General features: G+C 34.9%; 1 protein-coding gene across 1 annotated transcript in view; it reads left to right on the top strand.

The window, feature by feature from the left end:
- The window catches only part of nrm (neuromusculin), a 194,256-nt gene that overhangs the window by 111,649 nt on the left and 60,436 nt on the right, over nucleotides 1-22,171 (top strand). Inside the window, exon 4 of the mRNA XM_028323573.1 lies at nucleotides 10,108-10,254. Coding sequence (XP_028179374.1) covers nucleotides 10,108-10,254 — 147 coding nt within the window. The remainder of the gene's footprint in view (nucleotides 1-10,107; nucleotides 10,255-22,171) is intronic.

The following is a 22,171-nucleotide window of genomic DNA, read 5'->3' as shown; positions in this document are numbered from 1 at the left end:
TGGTCCACGGACCAAGTAGCTGGATTGAATTTTAAAATATTTATTTCTTCTAGCAACTGGGCCCACGCTAAGATTCTAACCCCCTTACTAATAAAATTTTACACAGTTGTTGAACACTGTTTAAAAATGACATTTCAACGAGCGTGTAAGTTTTATTAGTAAGGGGGTAAGAGTTCTTTAATTTATTGAAAGGTGGGCTCAGTTACTGGAAGAAAAAATATTAAAAATTCAATCCAGTGACTTGGCCCGTAGACCCAGCTAAAAGTGGATCAAATCACTGGAAGACTCAGATAAGTAATCGAGTATGTATTACTAACATACTCATATTATGAAGCGACCTATTACAAAATAATCTGTGTACTACATAGTTGAGTACGCTTTTTGTTCGACAATAGTGACTGAGTTTCTTGCGCTGCTTCTTCTCAGCACTGGCCCATTTATTGTTCCGAAGCAGTGGTAGGGTTAATACTGGACGTGTAAAAGTGTTTTATAAAAGCCTACTTGCAAAAATAAAATTAGTTTTACGAGGTTTTTATGGTAGTGACAGACTTGGAAGCGACGTAAAAGTGACTTTGGACTGACTTTAAAGCCACGTAGAAATGACTGTACTTCTTGCTATATCGAAGCTACCCATCCATAGTGCCTTATTTTCACAGGGGAAAATTTCCCAAGACTTAAAACGGTCGTGCGACATTCCCAGTTAATAGTTTTATTATAGTAAGAAAAGGTAAATTAAGTAAACTTAATGAGAATACTGTTTAATCGGTAGTGCGAAATGAAAAAATATTGGACAGTGAAACGCTCCTTACGGGGTCGTAAGGAGAGGATTAATGATTGGTATAAGTTAGTTAATTACTACTGACAGTGGAAAGTCTGAATTCATGAAACCGTTCTTAAAAAAAATTATATTTTATTTGCTATGTGCTAAATTGACAGTGAAAATATGCGTCTTTTTAGAAGTTGAAAATTACGATTCATTGCATTAAAAGATTTTACTTTACAACTTTATTGTAGTGTTTTATTATTATTGTCTTGGGAACTTTGTATGGTTATTGGTGTATTCTTGAAAATTCGACTATGGTCGATGAAAAATTGCCATCAAATACGTACACACGGCCACACTGTTAACTATCCATTTCCGTTTTTGCTCTCGCTCTAATCAAATGGTGATTCTTTGCGATAGAACGAGGTGACATGACTGGCAATGGGCAGTTAACACTGTTGTCGATAGTACAATCAAATCGGCACTTATAACCATTACGATACTAGCTTTTACCAACAACTTCATTACTCGCGTTACATTTTGGACCCCCGATATATTATCTCCTTATTCTATCTAGAGTTGACATAATAACATTTATCTATTAATTTTTGAAATATTTTGAAAATACCGAATTGCCTAAGGATGGCCCGGTAAGCGAAAAGTCGTGGGTTCGGTAAGTTCGATTCCCACTTTAGGTAATTCGAGTTTCAAGTTATTTTAAAATTTACTTTGAAATGCGACTCTTTAACGCTAGAAATTTATTTAGCTATTAATTTTTATTTTCACATTTGCCTTGCATATCGTCATCCATTACAGAAAAATAAAACCAATCAGCATCCACATTCTAATCCGCCATCTTAACCGTTAAACCTCCATACATCACAATTAAACAACTCAGCCGACCATAGATTAATTTGCCCTGAACTATAAATCCGGCTTAACCTATTTCAAGTAATAGGATCCGCAGTGATCCATAGTTATGGCCACGAGTATTTTTATCGCACCAGGATATATTGCAGGTAATGTATTAGGGGTTGTTTTATAGTGATTATAGAGCGGTCTGTTTGTTTGAATTCGAAACGTCAATGAAGATTATCCCCTGGGAATGACTTGGACCATTTCAAATTCAAATTCAAATTGTGTTTATTGTGAAATCACAGGTACATAAGTCAGGTCATTAAATTTGTATGATAGATCAGCTGTGTTCCGCCGCATGGGCATACAATATTTAGAGTTTTCAAAAGAAACACCGAACTTTTTTTATACTTAAAATTTCATCTATCTATGCCTTATGAAATTTTGTTACTCCTCTACGCAAAAATTACAGGATGCATTTGATGTGATACTTCATAGTTTAATAGCCTAAACATAAGAATACATAGTTATTTTAATTAGGCACAGTCAGCGTCAAACAGTTCTTGACACCAAAAGTGGCCAAAAAGTTGACAACACCATTTATTCCAATTTGTAACAAAGACATGTTGCGAACTTATTGACTACTTTGGGTGTAACGAACTATTGCTGACTGTACTTAAGCTATCGCAATATACAAGGATAAATTAATGGACTGAAACTAGTTATGAAATATTTCCAAATTTTTCTACTAAACCACCATAAATTTTCACTCGAAAAATTTAGCTCCTTTCCCTGAAGCTCTACTTAATAATACAAGGACTTAAAATTCAATTCTTAACATATTTACACAATAAATCTGAGATTCCTAACAAATAGAACGGTCGAAACAACAATTCATTCACATTTTTCAGCAACAGAAGCATTCATACATAATACATGAAAGCTGGATTCCTCTCAAGGTAACATATGGCAGCAAATTTTCACTTCATTGCTTTGGATTTCCTTAACGCTTACGAAAAACGCTTTAAGAAAACTCCCGCGGATTTCTCTCTATGAATTTGATTAAATCAAATGATATCTAACAAAAAACTGATTCAGACATCAAAATGCAATACCAGAATCCGATCACATCGAAGAAGAAATATATTTGGTATCGGGCAACCCATAGGAAATATTGCCATGGTAAAATATGTGACAAGAAAAATAAAGATAAAACAAAACAAAGGAATATTGATGTGATGGATCGAAAGGACATTTAGGAAAAGGTCGTGGCTATCCAACCCTGAAACCGAATGCCAAAGCAATGCAAACATACAATAACATTACATAAACATGAATAACATAATATATCAAACCCTGCCAACTTTTTTCGGCGAATATTGCAAAAGGAGATTTTATTTTTTGTAGCATATAAACCGTTTCGTGTTTTTATACATCAATTTTTTTAAATGACCTATATTTATTTATTCTTACATAAACAAAACATTTCTAAGACGTATATTTTTCTCGTCCTTCGGTGCTGACATTTTGCAAGACTAACTACAAAATGTTTTCAAAACATCGAAATTGATTCTCAATTATTATAAACGTGGTATGATTAAATATTACCTAGACGCATCCTTTTATTAAAATTGGACATAAACTTAGGACTTATTTAATATATTTCCTAGGTACTGTATAAGATACCTGAATTATACAGATTGCCGCATACACATATGCCAAATCATCCATATACTATCCCCCTCTACAACTAGGAAAAACGAAACAATATTAATGCAAACAAGATGTCCGGACAAACGTAAGCCCAAACGGCACTGATATCTTATCATTCCGCCTCAGAAACAGAGTAATACACTTAGAATTCTGGCCCGATGGTGTCCGACCTACTTGACGATATCTTGTATCAAAGTCAAGGGACCGGCCATCCTCTGTCCTTACGTGGATCAGATAGGAGGAAGGTCTGCACACATTTTATTTATTTCTGTTAATTTGATCGATATCAGACGTGGATAAAGTATGCTACAAGTTTGCGAAATGTAGTTTTGGTGTTGTGTAAAGATGTGATCTTAAATCTATTGAAAAATAATAATTAACTGACCTTAAATGCTCGCAAATTGCGATAAAACTTTGCATTTTCACTAAGAGTTACTATTATACTGCGTGTAAGTATGTGTGTAATGAAATAAAAACAACGTGTTCAGATATAATTGATATGTTACAATAATTATTTCAAAACAATAAATTATGTGTTCTTCTTTTTACCCGACTGTGCTGGAAGGAGAGTTGTTAATATAATCCCTTTTAATCCCTATCGTTAATTAATTTGTTGCTCTTAGTAGTAGAATACGAATATTTTAGTAAAGTAAAATAGTCTGACCAAATACTTACCCACGGCAATCCAGTTTTGCAGGATTCTGCATTACTGAATCCCGCAAAACTGGATGGCGCGTGAAAACACATATTATTATTATCGTAATGTTTGTTTAAAATTCGAAATTCGAACGGGATACTGCAAATGGGATGTTCGTGTAAATGTTAATATCAAAACCCATTATTGTACTACAAAACGGATTCCTGCAAAAACAAGCCCTTAATGACAGTTGTTTGTAGCAAATAAGTGTGTCCATTCTGATTCACCAATCCGTCGTCCGTATAGACAAATCCTTATCCATCCCCTCATTTATCTAATGTGTGAAAGAGGACCCGTTAGTGAAGTGACCCTCAGAGGGTAGGATTCAAAATAAATCCCGAGGGAATCAAATCAGGACTCGGAGATTATTTTTGATCACTTACATTTTGTGGTTGGTTTAGTTCGAATGAACCTTTCGGTGAAAAGCTTCGGATTTATTTCAGTTTGTTTACATTTGAGCCTTGGAGTGAATGGGATGTGTGGAATTGTTGACCGCTTGAATTTGTTTGGACACAAAAGAATTTAAGTATCTTTTGAAAGCTGTATTTTTAAATCAAACAGTCGATTACTGTGAATGTGATTAAAACCTTAGTTAGTTAATTTAACGACCTCTTTTTAAGAAGCAGTTTCTATTGACTACTTTTGTCGCCAAATTGCTAAGTTTTGCAAACTTAAGACAAAATTGACATTATTTTGAATCTATTCTGTCCAATAGCCGATACACTATTGATTATCAAGTCACAAATTATTGATAAATAGAAAGTTACATTTTCAAACAATCAAACTTATAGAAGCCTGAAAGTACGATTACAACATCTGATTCATTCAATATACCTCAGTAATTATGAAGAACTAAAATGGAAAAGACCAAACTATTAATAGAATAACGCCCATATTCACAAACGATGCTTGTGAAGCAGCAAATTGAACGCACAGCGTTGAATAGAGCTCTGTGACTGGTTCGTGTGTCACCCTGTGCGTTTAATGTAATGTTTGTGAATACGGACGTTATTGAAATACAGAACATTTAACATAAGTAAATTCTGCGTAAACTTGTAAACCATGTGCCCTTGTGCCATTTCAGACCCTACAGAGTTGGTGTTTTACCTAAAACGGAGTTAATAAACCCTTGTTTTACACAGGCCTTAGCCCAGGGTTACAAGTCAAAGCGTAACAGTTTTGGGACCATTATGGGAAATATTATTGTAAACGTGTTTTGGAGGGCAACCCTTGCAACATGATATTTTAACCATTTGATTCTTGCAGTGAATCATTGAGTTTTTAGATTTATTTTTATGTATTTTTTTATCAACTCGGAAAGGGATCAACACCATATCGCCTTTCCTGTCTGTCTTTCTGTCTGTCTGTATGTGTCGCTTTTACGCCTAAACCACTAAAGCGATTTTGATGAAAAGACAATGCCGGAAATTGGTGTCTTTTTTTTCGCGCGGCCATCGACCTAACCATGGTTTTTGGATACAAAATAGTGTAATAAACCAAACTTACTATGACATGTATACCTCTAAACTCAGTCTGAACTGAGTTACGAGCATTAGAAGTTTGATGATTTACATACTAGATTTGCTTTTTGCGCGCAAGTTTTGTAAGAAATTGCAACAAAATAGTGACATTGTATGTGTAAACAAACAATACCATCCATTAAAGGCTCCAGACATCAGTGTGGAGTAGAATCAGCGCAATAATATCGATTTATTTTGTAGCAATTTCTTACAAAACTTGCGCGCAAAAAGCAAATCTAGTATGTAAATCATCNTGTAAGAAATTGCAACAAAATAGTGACATTGTATGTGTAAACAAACAATACCATCCATTAAAGGCTCCAGACATCAGTGTGGAGTAGAATCAGCGCAATAATATCGATTTATTTTGTAGCAATTTCTTACAAAACTTGCGCGCAAAAAGCAAATCTAGTATGTAAATCATCAAACTTCTAATGCTCGTAACTCAGTTCAGACTGAGTTTAGAGGTATACATGTCATAGTAAGTTTGGTTTATTACACTATTTTGTAATCAAAAAACAAAGTTTGGTCGATGGCCGCGCGAAAAAAAAGACGCCACCTTCCATACAAAATCTGGCATTGCCATTTGGCATGGAGATAGTTTGAGTCCCAGGAAACGACATAGGATACTTTTTATCCCGTTTTTGAAACAGGGACGCGCTCGGTAAAGTTTTTCTGTGACAGACAAAATTACACGCGGGTGAAACCGCGGGCGGAAAGTTAGTAAAAATATAAATGAAATTGAAGTTACTTATTTTGTCAAAATAATAACCGTAATTTCATTAATGCAGGTAAATTAATTAGCAAATCAACTGATTAAGATTTCAGGAATGCATTGTCTATTTTATTTATCCAAACTATTCAAATGTTCGAACAACATCATCTACATAAGTTTAGTTACAATACAACTATTGTTATAGTGACCCAGTTTCGCTTGCACACTAGTTCCATTGTGTGTTTTGAGTAACGATCCTACATTTTGTCCCGGTTAATTACCAAAGCAAACCCAATATTTAATCATTTAACTTTCAAATTCAAACATAAACTTTACGACAGAATAAATAAAACAACGATTATTTAACGATGATAAAACATTGTACAATGACAGTTAATTATTATGAAAATGCAATCATTGGAACGTATGCAAACTTTTAGGATTCAGACCGCTATAAAGTTTGTGGCGGGGTGGGTCCCCAGTGACGGCGATTGCTTATTCATTGCACAACAACGTTATGGTTATAAATTACTAAAACACGTTATACCTAATAACAAATTAATGTCCATGCTATTAAATTATCTGATCAAACAATTCAATAAAGTAATAGTCTAAGTAAATTCAAATACTACTTTTCAAGCCAAGGTTTTGAGGATTTACAAAGGGTAATTGAAAATTCAGAGTCAATGTAAGTCAGTTTTATTAATTTTGAAGTTACGTAAACTTAAATTAATTTAATTGTTCTAATGCTTTTAATACTTTTGGTACGTTAAGCCATGTCAGATGCCTATATTTAGTAAACTAAACTTGACCTTCACCGGTTGGGTTTTTATTGGCGGTCAAGCTGTAGTTCCTGGCTACACAGGAGTTGCAGCGGTGGAAACGAGAGGTGGGAATAGTCCCGTTGCCTATTATTTAGCTTACAATAATCTAAAGGCGTATAATGAATGAACTTATCGAATTTAACACGAAACCGAAAGTAGTTATGACGCAGCTACTATTTTTTGCACACACACGATAGAAGAAGCAGTGGACATAAGTGATGATGGCACAAATGATGATGATTAACTTTCATAAACTTATTTCAGAAAGTTTTTTTATGCAGTACCTGTACAAGGCAGGTATTTGACCGCAATCGTACCTGGTGTTAAGTAAGATGCAGTCTAGGATGGTACATATCTGCCATGGAAGTGCCTATTCATTCTCGCCTTGTAAAGGCCCAATGAAAGAAATTAAGCATTGAAGGTAATAAGAAATATGTGTATTATCTAGAGGTGAGGACCCACCTTTACAATAATGTACACGTTGATATTAATATCAGCCTTGTTTGGAATACATTACGGTTATAATGTTGGTATCAGGACGCTGCCAACACGTTTTCATTATGAATCCGAATCAGAATGATTTGATGTTATATTCATATTTTTAAATTGGTAAATTTTTACATTTACTGAATGCGGGAAACTTAGTTTCTTACGACACTTCTTCTCAGTACTAGCTGATATACAGGGTGACATTGCAATCAGTCAGTATCCAATTTTTTTTTTCATAAGCTCTATAGAACAATTTAACAATACAAACTTTGTCTTAATTATTTTTAATCGTGGTATTTTTCGCGAAAAAATTTATTGAAAATCTAATTTGCCCATATCTATTACCATTATGTTTATTAAGCTTTGCAGTTTACGTTGTGTACGTATTTTTCTTAAAAGAATGAACGAAGCAAATTATCCACGTGTGCCAATTTTGTAACCGCTCGTTCGCATAATTAATTTTAATTAAATGTGAAAAAAAAAAAGATTTCTTTACGTAAATCGATTAAATTATTGATTCTGAGTCGCTCTTGAAAATTTGGAAACTGATAAAAAAATCGTGCTGTATATTCTCCTGAAGTCCAAACCCTTAGCTACATCCCGTTTTTAGCAGGAACTGGTTTTTGCGCGTCCGTAAAAACCAAACGCACATTATTTAAAAAAATATTCAACTTAGACCATTAGTGGCACTTTTGAACGTCAAAATACAGTAAACAAATAAGGGTTCCTTGTCAGGACTACGGAACCCGAAAAAGGTAGCCCTTGTTCACAGGACAGTCCAGTTTTACGGGATCCTGCATCACTGGATTGCCATGGAAACGAGCCCTTACACGTAATTAAAGTTTCGTCCCTTTATTTGGCCCATAACGTCATTATTTGTCCCGCAAGTTATGGTACGGGTTTAACCGTTTGGGAATCGTTTTAATTAATTGTACGTATTTACAATCGGAATTGCAAATGTGCTGGACAGATGTAGAGTAAGCAATTTTGTTTTGCAAGTAATTAAATGCTTAGTGTAACTACCATTACGTTGAGGTAGACTATAAAAAATAAACACATAATTAGGTATATCAAGTTTTTTACAAAATACATTAAAGGCCGATTTACACGTATTAGTTAGTTGAGTATTTTACCTTAATTTTAAGTGACCAAATTGCATTTAAACACGGAATTTAGTAGCAAGTTGCAATTCGTTAAAATTTTGTTAACAACTAAATTATAACGTGCAAGTGGTGTTTACATGCAATTTGATCACTTAAATTTAAGTTACTTACTTACTTAGCTACCTTATACAGGGTGTTGATTTCNTCGATCCGATTTTTTTTCCATTTAACTTTTAACACGTCTGTAACGTTTTATTTACAATAATAGATTTATAATTTCGACTTTAACAGTATTTTGTTTTTACTAATAAATAAAGAGTACTTAAATCACGACAATTAAAGCTAGACCAATGCCTGTAAATTCTTTAAGAGCGTTGTAGCAAAAAGTTGGCGTTCGAATTTTAGGTTTTTATTGCTTGACGTCGCGTAGTGAGTGCGCAAACTGCGTTTATCTGTACAATTTCAACGCTGCGTCGACTAAACGATCTTAATCCGTAGTTGTATCGTACCTAAGACAGTACATCATACATAATAATAAAGAAATTTTACCTATTTGATTTTTTCTCAGATCAGACTTTTAGCAAAATCAAGTTACGTAATTAATGTATTTTTTACACTAGTAAATCCCGCGACAAGTTTTTAATCTTTAAATTGAGTAAAGCAATAAGTTGATGGGTTTGAAAGAATTTATGTTTTATTTTATTCTTTTTACAGCATCAATAAAAGCTTGTTTATGAAAAATATTTACTATTTAAATTTTACTTTTGACTTTTTAGTTTTCATGATGCGGAATGGAAAAATTAAAATTTATTCTGATTTTGTGACGTTTCCGCACATAAATATAATAATAATATAATAATAAATCTTTGGACAATTTCACACAGCGCCAGCTAGCCCCAAAGTAAGCAACTTAATGCTTGTGTTATGGGTGCTAGCTTAACGGATATACTACTTATATACTTTTTTTTTNCGCCTTCTAATCGTGGTGCGTTTGCTACAATTGATGTATAATTTATATTAGGAACTGTTAAAGTAGGTACTTCATGACTAGAAAGTGAAGCGTCATAATTAAATATTTTTTTACTGTTTTATTTGAAAGCAATTTAAACATTTGATTCGTTTCTTGAAATATGTGTTAAAGTATTGTTATACAACCTATTGTTTATTAGAACTGACGGCCGATGGGGCAGCAAGGTTCATAAGGCCACATACCGGAAAGCACAGCGTAGGACGATCACCCTCAAGGTGGACCGACGACCTCATAAAAGTAGCAGGAAGGCGCTTTATGCAGGCCGCTACCAACCGCCCTTTGTGGAAAAATCATTGGGGGAGGCCACTTTATTATAGCGATTCTGCGGGCTATGTCAGTCACTTTGGTTCTCCTGCACATTACCTTAAATCAAAGCTAATAACTTATTCTTGTTACAGCCCAAGAGAAGACCAACTCGACCACGGTGCAGCGCATCGCGTCTCTGACCATCACGCGAGCGGAGCTGGGAGGCGAGCTCAAGTGTGTGGTGTCCTCCGCGGCGCTCGACGAGCCCATCGTGAAGAAAATCGCGCTGGATGTTAAAGGTAAGTCCAACAATTCAAAAATAGTTTATTCAGTACATAGTTTCTAGGGCACTTATTACACGTCCCAAATATAGCTTGCTCTACCACCACTTCGGGACAACATATGGGCTGGTGCTGAGAAGAAGTGGCGGAAGAAACTCAGTCTTCAGTCAGCTTACATGACACGCAATAAGTGCGAGCTAGACAGGTAAAATCCGCGCACTCTTGTCATATCATAAATACGCAAAAGCGAGAAATATTGGAACCATAAGAGGCTGCAAAAACGTAGACACTTCTGTGTCTTTAACATGTCACCGTCAAATTGTGAAATCTGTAAGGTTATAATCAGACGTAGCGAGATTATTATTTACAGTCTCACGGCTTTTATAAACTGATAGAGTTCACAATTTCACTGTGACATAGGTAGAAACTAAATTAAATCAGCCAACCCTTGCGTAGGCGTAGACACTTTTTCTGTCCTGTTGCTTCTACTTGACACCACCCACAATATAGATCGTTTCATCCACGAAGACGCGCCCCACCATTCTTCCGCTTATGTTCGAGTGTTAAAGATACACACTAAATTATCCATGAGTGCACACGCACACTACAATAGTGACCCTCGGATTGCTCGGATCAAACTCCCCACACCACGCGTTTCCCTCGACCAAATCGTCTCTGTGAATGAAACGGTCTATAATTATGTCACCGTAAAATTGTGAATTCCGTCAGATTATAATCTGACGTAGTTAAATTACAATCTAACCTAACCTAACACACTGTTGGTTTACAATCTAACTCGTTATATTATAAACTGACAGAGTTCACAATTTCACGTTGACATATACAATGCCACGGTCTCCTGAGATGATGTGCCGTGTCGAGTATTAGAACCACCTATTTTTTTGCGAAATTTTTGAGCAATCTTACTACATAAAAGTTCACTTCTTTCAACAAAAAAGATTAATCGAAAATATACGTTAAAACAATGGAAATAAGACTTCAAAAAGATTTATAACCTAAAGTCTTAAGCCTGATATTAATACACTAACACAATTTCATTTTCCTCCATAATTCCATACAAAAAGATTTATAACCTCACTATTGGAAGGTATTTGCATACAATTACAATAATCGCTGTGAAAAATAACGTAGTCACGTTAATACTGAGTTACGGACCATCAAGTCGTATTAAAAATTGAGGAACACGAGCGTACCCGGGAATTTATAGGTAGTGATGGGACACGTTGGTTTATAGTCGGAATTCGAGATCGTAATGAATCGATTACGTTGCGAATCCAACTTGAATAGAATAGAAGAATAGAAGTTAAACTTTCTGTTTGCTCACTACTGCTATTTGTTAAAATTTTATAACTATCAGGAATCCTAACTTGCCTATCCTTAAATATTTATTTTACTTACCAAATTAATTCTGACCCGATTCTTTGAAATACCATAAAAAATTTAGACTGACACAAACACACAAGTTTATTAAAACACTCAGCTTTTTAATTTATGATTAAATACCACGTTAAATATTCATTCATGATCAGGATTGCTGGCATGTCATGCTGGCAATTCAAATATGAAAATGAATCGATTTATTATTTTGGAATTTTTAAGTCGATTCCAAAAATATTCGATTAAGTCAGCCCATCACTAGTATTGTAATAACTTTCGTAATATACTTCACCTTGTATTATCCCATCAATTCATCAAGCGAAAATGCCTTTTATTAACATTTTTCTCAACGAGATGAAATTTGATAATGTTACAATCACTTTAGATAGAAATAAATCATTCTTTCTTTCTTTCTTTCTTTCTTTAGGACTAATTTTGTTGATTAAATTAAGATCGAAGGTTAACGTCTTTACTCTATTTTTCCTCTCTNGATATTTAAAATATAATTTTAAAAAAATTTGAAGTCAGTTTTTTTGCTGATTCGTGATCAGAATAAGCTACTTAATCAACTCCCTAAATATGGCGGGTATTGAAATCAACACCCTGTATGTGTAAATCAGCCTTAAAAAAGATTATACTACTCAAATGCGACAACTTTTCCCACGATATAACTTCAAATGATTGATTCTACTGCTGAACATAGGCCTCCCCAATTATTTCCACATCGCACGGTCGTTAGCGGCCTGCATCCAGTGGCTTCCTGCTACCCTTAAATAAATACATTCAATTAAATTAACCTGTTTTCATTCGATATCACACTAGCTTTGCAAAAATCATATAACACTAGCTTTTGCCCGCGGCTTCAGACGCGTGAAATTTAGTTTGTCACAGATCGTCATAAATTATAGCCTATTATGTTATTCTGGGTTATAAACAATAATACTGTAAAGTTTCATCAAAATCCGTTCAGTAGTTTTTGCGTGAAAGAGTAACAAACATCCAGACATCCAAACTTTCGCATTTATAATATTAGTAGGATATTACTATGTTTCTCGTAAAAATCCCTAAAAAGAAACCTAACTCGTAACCGGCGTTCAAATAAAAGATCCATAAACAAACCGAATCAAATCCACGGCGTAACGGGCCATAATCGGGCATATTGTGCCGCGATAGGTTCATAACCCCACGATATTTCACAACACGTTACAAAAGTGCCGCAACGCGTGGGTGACAGGGTTGCCAGTTTTGGGAAAAGGAAAATGAGGGAAACTTAAGGGAAAAAGTTTCGTACAAGAAGTCCAAAAGACTGGGCAAATGGACAAAAAAGTAATAAAAGGTATTATTTCCATTGCCGACATTTCACCAGCTCGCACTAAGCGTTTCGATAACTCTTTCATAATGCAAACAGCTAGGGACTGGAATTCGCTGCCTGCTGCTGCCTTACCTGATCCCGAACACTACAATCCAGGCCCTTTCAAGGAAAAAATGAATAGGCGCTTACAGGGCAGGCATTATGTACCATTCTATACTGCATCTCACTTAACATCAGGTGCGATTACGGTCTATCGATTATAGTCTATCGATATTATATAATGTACTGTGTTTTTTCAATGATTAATAAAAAAAACTAAATCTAAACCTTGAATTAGTTGAAGATTTTGCTGTAAAAAGTATTATTTCATTTTACAATAATTGCTGAACTCTGAAACTCAATATTTTAAGAAGGTACGTATGTACCAGAACTTTTTCCACATTTTTACTCGATAGCTTAAATTTTAATAAATTCACGTCTTTTGTTTTTTTGTGTCACGTTCTTACTGGTATCATATTCTTAACTGGCAACCCTGAGGCCAAAAGACTCCACTCTATTACTGGAAATGAAAAAGTATCGTCGCGAGCGGGGGTCGCGACTACCCTACACTACAGATGAGTCGTGTGGCACTCGCTCGAATGATAATTATTCAAATATCGATAACTCGATTTAAAAAAATATCGAATAAAAATAGATGTTTTGAGTCTTGGGTTCGCATCAAAATGCGACATTAATTGACTCTAAAGTCAAAGATCAAAATCGATTCAAACTATTAGGTACTCGTTTATTGAATAGATTCATGCCTGTGACTGATTTCTTTTCGATGTTTATGGAAAGCAAACAACAATTAATTATAACGACAATATATTGTAAATAAGACAGTTTTCTGCCTTATGCAGTTTTTGTATATACCTACACCACAAAATTTTTATCCTCGACAAAAAAAAATTAAATATAGTTACTCAAAATTTCCTCCAAAAATTGGTAATTTATGCACACACGCGTCGCTAGCACTATTTACGTAAGATAATGTAACACTTATTAGAACTCAAAATTACTTGAATGCAACATGCATTAAAATGGTCTATGTTAGCTAAGTAAGTAATAATAACACAGGCATGAGCGAGACAGACATATCGGGACAATGTGCGAGCGCGTACGACTACTCGGAGTGCCCCAGCTGTGACGCGTAAAATACGGACTAAAGAAAATTTAATAAAAAAAAATAACTGTATAAAAATAAGTTTTTTTTACTTTATGTTTTTCACACATTTCTACATAACCTGTTAAAATGTAGTGCTTTTGACTCGAATACCTACTATCTGAAAGTAAAATCGATTACCAAACGCATCGGCACATCACTACACCCAAGACGTGTTCACAGTTCACACTATCTAGCCTTGAAGGCTTTCTTTGTTGGTATTAGATTTGTATTCTTTATTGTGCCTGGACTTACGACAAAGTAGTGAAGAAAAACCTCAGAAAAAGGAAAAAATCTAGAATTTGTCATACTTTTGTAGGTAAATAAAATGTGAGATGACTTCTGGGTAGACATTCGTAAGTAAGCTATGTGACGAAATAACGTGGCGCTAGATATTGAAGATTTACTATAGCTTTGTCTATGGATCTAGTTATTCACTACAAATCAACTGTGAATATTCTCAAATAAAAGTAACTGTTGATACTCTGCTTGATAAGGAATAAGCTTTTTTATCAACGTACACGTGTAGCGTATAACCTGTAATAATAATTATGACGATACGGGAGAAGTACTATGTCATGTGCAATTATACAAGAGCGTCATAACTCAAAAAGTGTCTTTTTTCAGATTCGACAAAAAAACTCAAATAACTGGATACGGTAAACGTTATACACGATTACAATAGCATAAACATATTCTTTGATTCCATTGAGTTATTTTTTTTAAGAATATAAAATATTAGTAATTTGTATCTCACAAATACTAAGCTTAAGATTAAGCTAAATATGCTTGTGTAACGAGTGGCTCACCACAAATAGTCGAGCGGCGGCGGGATTCGAACCCGCGCATTCTGGAAAAAGTCACATTTTGAGTTATCAGTGCTATAATACAAAGATCATCTAAAGTCTTCATAAAATTTGACTTAACAAAAACACACTCTTCATTGCTCTAGCACCACAGGATCCTACTGCGTTTTCCGCTATACCTGTTGTGTGTTGCATTTCTCAAAAAAAACATAAACACTGCACCCTATCAGTTCAGCCACGACATTTATTTTCATACGTTACTTCCCGCGCCTCTAAAAAAGACACACTGCGTTTTTTTTACTTTTCACTGACGCAAAAAGTTTTTACTGGCCATCGAAAAACGGCCAACTGAAAAAATACACGCCTGCAAAGTGGTGAGAAATTAAATTGGACTGGACATTGGACAAGTTGTGGCAAGATTGATGGAGAATTCTAGTGGATACAGCTTTTCAGGAATAGGCAGTGCGTGTGTGTTTGGCAGATGACGAAAGACTTATGTATGGAATGCGTACAAAATTGATGTATAATTTATATTAGGAACTGTTTAAGTAGGGACTTCATGACGAGAAAGTGAAGCGTCATAATTAAATAATTTACTGTTTTATTTGACAGCAATATAAACATTTGATTCGTTTCTTTAAATATGGGTTAAAGTATCATTAACAACCTTCATAAGGCCACATACGGGAAAGCACAGCGTAGGACGATCACCCTCAAGGTGGACTGACGACCTCATAAAAGTAGCAGGGAGGCGCTGTATGCAGGCCGCTACCAACCGCCCTTTGTGGAAAAATCATTGGGGGAGGCCACTTTAGTTTAGCGATTCTGCGGGCTATGTCAGTCACTTTGGTTCTCCTGCACTTACCTTAAATCAAAGCTAATAACAAATAGAAAATAAACATAAGACACAAATATTCAGGTATTTCGCAAGCAGCTGCTATCCTTATTAATAAGCAAAGTCTACTATACATTGACAGAGTTTCTAACTGACAAATTGTAAGATTCTTGACTTTTTTTTTGTTTAAATGTTTATGAAATTGTTACTGATTGGACATTACTATTAATTTCTACTAACCTAATACGACTCAATGATGTTATGTAAATTTGTACGCCGACCTTGGGCCAAAAATAGTGATTAGTGATACCGACTACTAAATATTTGAAACCTGTAATATGTTATTTACCTATGTTCCACGAATAAACGAATTTTGATTTTGATTTTGATTTAACTTATTCTTGTTACAGCCCAAGAGAAGACCAACTCGACCACGGTGCAGCGCATCGCGTCTCTGACCATCACGCGAGCGGAGCTGGGAGGCGAGCTCAAGTGTGTGGTGTCCTCCGCGGCGCTCGACGAGCCCATCGTGAAGAAAATCGCGCTGGATGTTAAAGGTAAGTCCAAGAAATGAATAAGAACCATTGGAGGCTGCAAAAACGTAGATACGTTTGAGTTTTGTGTGGTATACGAATACAGGGTCTTCTTTTTTTTCTTGTCGTGTCGACAACAAACCTATACAGTGTCAGCCCAAAACTCACACACAAGAGTGGCGTTGTCAGTAGCATTAAATAAATCTTCTTCCGTGCAGTTGTTTGGGCACGCAGGGCACGATATCATATACTTCATCGACTACATGTAACGAATTATACAGGTCATTTATTTGTAGTAATGCAACCAATTTAGTTATCTAGGAAATAGTCAACCATTGATGAAATTTTTGATTTTTTGAAAAAATAAAAAGTATCTACTTTGTGCGTGCAGACCCATTAATTATCATGCCTAAGAAAAACATAAAGAAGTGAAAAATCTGTGATGTTACTTTCATGCAATATTTTATCTTAATAAATGATGGATAACAATTTTGTAAGCAAATTCTTACTACAAAAAAATCCACTTCTTTCAACAAAAAAGATTAATCGAAAATATACGTTAAAACAATGGAAATAAGACTTCAAAAAGATTTATAACCTAAAGTCTTAAGCCTAATATTAATACACTAACACAATTTCATTTTCCTCCATAATTCCATACAAAAAGATTTATAACCTCACTATTAGGAGGTATTTGCATACAATTACAATAATCGCTGTGAAAAATAACGTAGTCACGTTAATACTGAGTTACGGACCATCAAGTCGTATTAAAAATTGAGGAACACGAGCGGACCCGGGAATTTATAGGTAGTGATGGGACACGTTGGTTTGTACTCCGAATTCGAGATCATATTGAATCGATTACGATTCGATTCCAACTCGAAGTTAAACTAGCTGTTTGCTTACTACTGCTATTCTATTAAAAAATAGGATTTCATTTTTATAACTATCAGGAATCTAAACCTACCTAAAAAATCTAGCCAAATTCATTCTCTCCCGTTTCTTTAAACACAAAGTTATTATTACAAAAACTTAAACAGACGTTAATCACGTGTTTGAAATGTCATTTTTATACTAAATGTCAATTTAAACAAGTGTTCAATGCCTTTTTGTAATATGCCCCAAAGTTTTAAAAAACAATCAGTTTTTTAATTTATGAAATATTAATAATCAGGATTGCTGACATGTCAATTCAAATAATAAAATTAATCGATTTATTATTTTGGAATTTTTAAGTCGATTCCAAAAATATTCGATGGAATCTGCCCATCCCTAGTTCTGTAATAACTTTCGTAATATACTTCACCTTGTATTATCCCATCAATTCATCAAGCGAAAATGCCCTTTATTAACATTTTTCTCAACGAGATGGAATTTGATAATGTTACAATCACTTTAGGACTAATTTTGTTGATTAAATTAAGATCGAAGGTTAACGTCTTTACTCTATTTTTCCTCTCTAATTATAATGTTAAAATATATTATTATTTCCTCAATTTTTCATGTTATTTCTCACGTAGCCTTGTAGTAAACAAGAGGTGAACAAACGTGATTGAGTTTTACCCGCAACTTTTTTTCAGCACCAGCCGACATTTTGTTTAAGTGCTTTTATGGTACCTCTATTGTCACCAACCCCTACTCTTCCCGCGGGTGTCGTAAGAGGCGACTTAGGAACTACACATCAAACAGAGAACGGGCAGCAGCGCTCTCTGACAAACATAAATCTTTTAAACTGCGATCTCCAACCCGCCTGCCAAGCGTGGGGATTATGGCAAAACCCTCTACTATAGTGGAGGAGGCTCATAGTCCAGCAGTGGACTGTAAAGGGCTGTTGATGATGATGATGATGGTACCTAAAGAAACTGGTCACCAAAAACTATATTAGGCAAATATTAAAATTACTTTTGCCCGCGGCTTCACCCGCGTGGAATTCAGTTTGTCACAGATCGTCATAAATATAGCATTATAGTTCTCAGTTACAAACAATATTACTGTAAAGTTTCACCGAAATTCGTTCAGTAGTTTTTGCGAAAGAGTAACAAACAAAATATATTCATACATCACACAAATAACCAGTAAGACTGGCTTTTGCCTTTTGGCTATATGTTTGTTAAGTACTCTAACACGCAAAAACTACTGAATGAATGTTAATGAAACTTACGGTATTATTGTTTATACATTATAATAACATATAGGCTATAATTTATACCGATCAGTGACAAATTTCATTTCACGCGGGCGAAGCCAGTTTTAACCCGGCGTCAATGACGCTGGGTCATATTGACCCGAGGCATTTTCAAACGTTCATAATTTTTTTTCGCGTCCATTTTGTGGTTCAAGCGTCCGTATAGCTGGAGATAGAACCTCCCTAAATCCATTCCGTTAGTTAACGTATTGTGACTCCGCTTGCGTAGCGAGATACACAGGCTTCAAATTAAAACGGGTCATTATGACCCGGCGTCATCGGTGGCGCGGTGATTTTGTGACTTACTTTTATTCTCTTATTTTGTGTTTAGTGCTAGCTTATGTTGTTCTTTTTTAAGTTTTAGTCAAAATGTCTTTGTTAAATGACCCAGCAAGAATGTAGCGTTACTGGAAGAGTCGGATTCCGAGATTGAAGAATTTCAGGCTGTAATAGCCAGAACTTAGAAATGGCCACGAATGTGAAAAAGACGCAAGGAATGGGGACTCAGTCTTCGGATAATCTCGAACTTGCATTAGTACAACGCCGGCAAGTGCGTCATGCCACATTAACATGCCCAGACCATTTGATTACATACTGCACCAGTTGCAGCAGTTCCATGGCTCTGAATGATGAAGTAGAAGACTGATCTCATTGTATCTGCATATAAAAAGTTGATTTTATCTCTTTTTTACTATATAACATTGTTGATTCCTATTAATACTAAAAATCTTTACCAAAAACAGAAAATATAGACTCAAATGTGTTTCTATACATGATTTTTTCATGTTTTGTTTAAAAAGTCATAAAAAATTATTTATTTCATGTATTCGTTTTATTTTTGTTTTATTAGCTCAGTAAAGAACCCTATATACAAAGACAGTAATTAAAATTAAGATTACTTGTACAATTTCCTGAAAAATGATCGATGTAATGTGGGTCAATATGACCCGGGGTCATCGTCTTTGCAATTATTTTCACGTCATTGGCGCCGGGTTAATTTCAAAAAGTATCATTTTTTATTATTTGTTGGCCTTTTTTGTGTATTTTATGTATTTTTTTAGTATTGCCTGTTATTAAGCATTATTACTGTTTTTATTTTATCAGGATATACCGCTTAGTTTAAAAGTTATTACGTTTTCTTTACAATAAGTAATTGGAAGAAAAAAAATTCTATAAAAAATTAAAAAAAAAACTCATAAAATTTTTGACCTCTTTTTTGTCGATAAAAATAGGTCTAGTTTCATCTATTTTCATATGTACACTTTAACGTGACTCACACTGTATAACATTGTTGATTCCTATTAATACTAAAAATCTTTACCAAAAACAGAAAATATAGACTCAAATGTGTTTCTATACATGATTTTTTCATGTTTTGTTTAAAAAGTCATAAAAAATTATTTATTTCATGTATTCGTTTTATTTTTGTTTTATTAGCTCAGTAAAGAACCCTATATACAAAGACAGTAATTAAAATTAAGATTACTTGTACAATTTCCTGAAAAATGATCGAAGTAATGTGGGTCAATATGACCCGGGGTCATCGTCTTTGCAATTATTTTCACGTCATTGGCGCCGGGTTAAATATAGTCGAAATAAAGAACGCTAGCGACAATAAAGAAATAAGAAACATCTACATCGCAAGTTGCAATTCTTTTTGCAGCTAGAAGCATTTCTCCGTAATCTTGTTCCCTATCTTATCCCTCAAAGGGACTCCCAGCAAGGCACTTCTTAAAGCCTACCTTCACACAATAAGATAAAGGCAATTCCTTTTGTAATATTGCTAGCCTTTGCTGCTGGCTTTGCTCGCGTTGATTTGGTTAGGCGATTTAGGGTGACCATCAACTATGAATTCTGGAGTAAAAGTAAAGAGACATTATAGCAGTTTGCAATTCATTATTTCAGCCATAGGACAGCCACTGCCGAACATAAGCCTCCCCCAATGATTTCCACAAAGGCCGGCTGGTAGCGGCCTACATCCAGCGCCTCAGTCTACAATTAGGTAGCCACATTTATTTATGGAAATTGTAAACTTAATTAACCTAAAGAATCTTGTATCTCTGTAGCTGTGCCTTATATAAATAAATAAATAAATCTACTTGGTTGTAACACTTAGATCATATAAATAAAAATAAATAAATAATAAAATAAATATCCTTGGACATTTTACACTGCGCTTCTAGTCCCAAACTAAGCAAAGCTTGTACTATGGGTACTAGACAACGGATATAAACATACTTAAATACTTTTTTTTTTAAATACATACATATTATACATAGATAACACCCAGTCCAATACAAACAAATATGTTCATGCACACAAATATTTGTACTGTGCGGGAATCGAACCCGCAACCTCCGGAATAGTAGTCCGTTTCGAACCACTACACCAAACGGCCGACATCAATCAAATCATTAATATTGTAAAAAGAAATAAAAAATAGATACATCAAACTTCAACAGCCAAAACCTACGATAATTTTTACTGTCTGTATTTACCATGTGACAAGCAAATATCTATTATATCACAAGGTCTAGGAAATTATACCCTCTTTCAACTAGATTTCACAGTTCATTGGTTTATCGTACCATAAATATTTTTGGTACGAACGTTGCAACGCAACGATACAATTTAACCAATTAATTATTCCAGAACCAAAGAAAATTAAGGTACCTACTTATCTTCATTAAAGACCGTTGCGTCGGCATTCTAATGCCATCTACCATAAATAAGAACTGTAGGATGACACTAAGCCACTTAAATTAGAGTTGCAATGAGAAAATAGACTTTTAGGGATCCTTTCGACAAATGAAAAACCCCTGATGGTGTCAGTTTGTGACGAAAAATGACATTACATGTTGCTTACATATCGTAGAGTAGCGTAGTGTCGCGCCACGTAGCGTTACGTAGCGTAGGTAGCATTAGTCGGTCGGCTTTGTAGCGTGGTAGCGTAGGTAGCATTAGTCGGTCGGCTTCGTAGCGTCGTAGTATGGTGTCACACCATGTAGCGTTACGTAGCGAAGGTAGTATTATTTGGTAGGCTTCGTAGCATCGTAGCTTAGTGTCGCGCCACGTAGCGTTACGTAGCGTAGGTAGCACTAGTCGGTCGGCTACGTAGCGTCGTAGTATGATGTCGCGCCGCTACGTTCGTAGTATTGTGTGACATCACGTAGCATATTGTAGCGTTGTATCATGTTCGACGTTAGCTTAGATCACGAAAAGTAAATTTAAGCTTAACAATCTGACAACGTTTTCAACTGATTTATTCGTTATTTAATGCACAGTATTAATAAAGTTGAGAATTGAGATCTAAAGAGATGTTATCATACATTAGTTGCAAGATTTCTGGTTGCTATTATATCATCTGTAAAAAACCGCCTCTGCATCTTTTAGGTACCTCAAAGGAAGCTCAGTTTTGAGACCAGTGACTAAATTAATTAAAAAAATTAAGAAGTGTTACTGTTCGAAGCTTAGAAAGGACTCTATCTATTAACACTAATCTAATCTCCAATAAATTTGTATAGAACCAATTTTTAAAACCTAGCCCACTCTCCCCGCCTTTTTTCGCCTTATCTCCCGAGGGTGGGTCGGGGTAATTATCCCCATTAATTATCCGGTATCAGTCGGTTCTTAATGAAAATTTATTCCTTGGCCAAATTAAA

Source organism: Ostrinia furnacalis, unplaced genomic scaffold (assembly GCF_004193835.3).
Source record: "Ostrinia furnacalis isolate ACB-3 unplaced genomic scaffold, ASM419383v2 OfSCF0651, whole genome shotgun sequence".
Taxonomy (NCBI): domain Eukaryota; kingdom Metazoa; phylum Arthropoda; class Insecta; order Lepidoptera; family Crambidae; genus Ostrinia; species Ostrinia furnacalis.
Note: the sequence above shows the minus strand (reverse complement) of the source record. Positions and strands in the feature narration are given on the sequence as shown.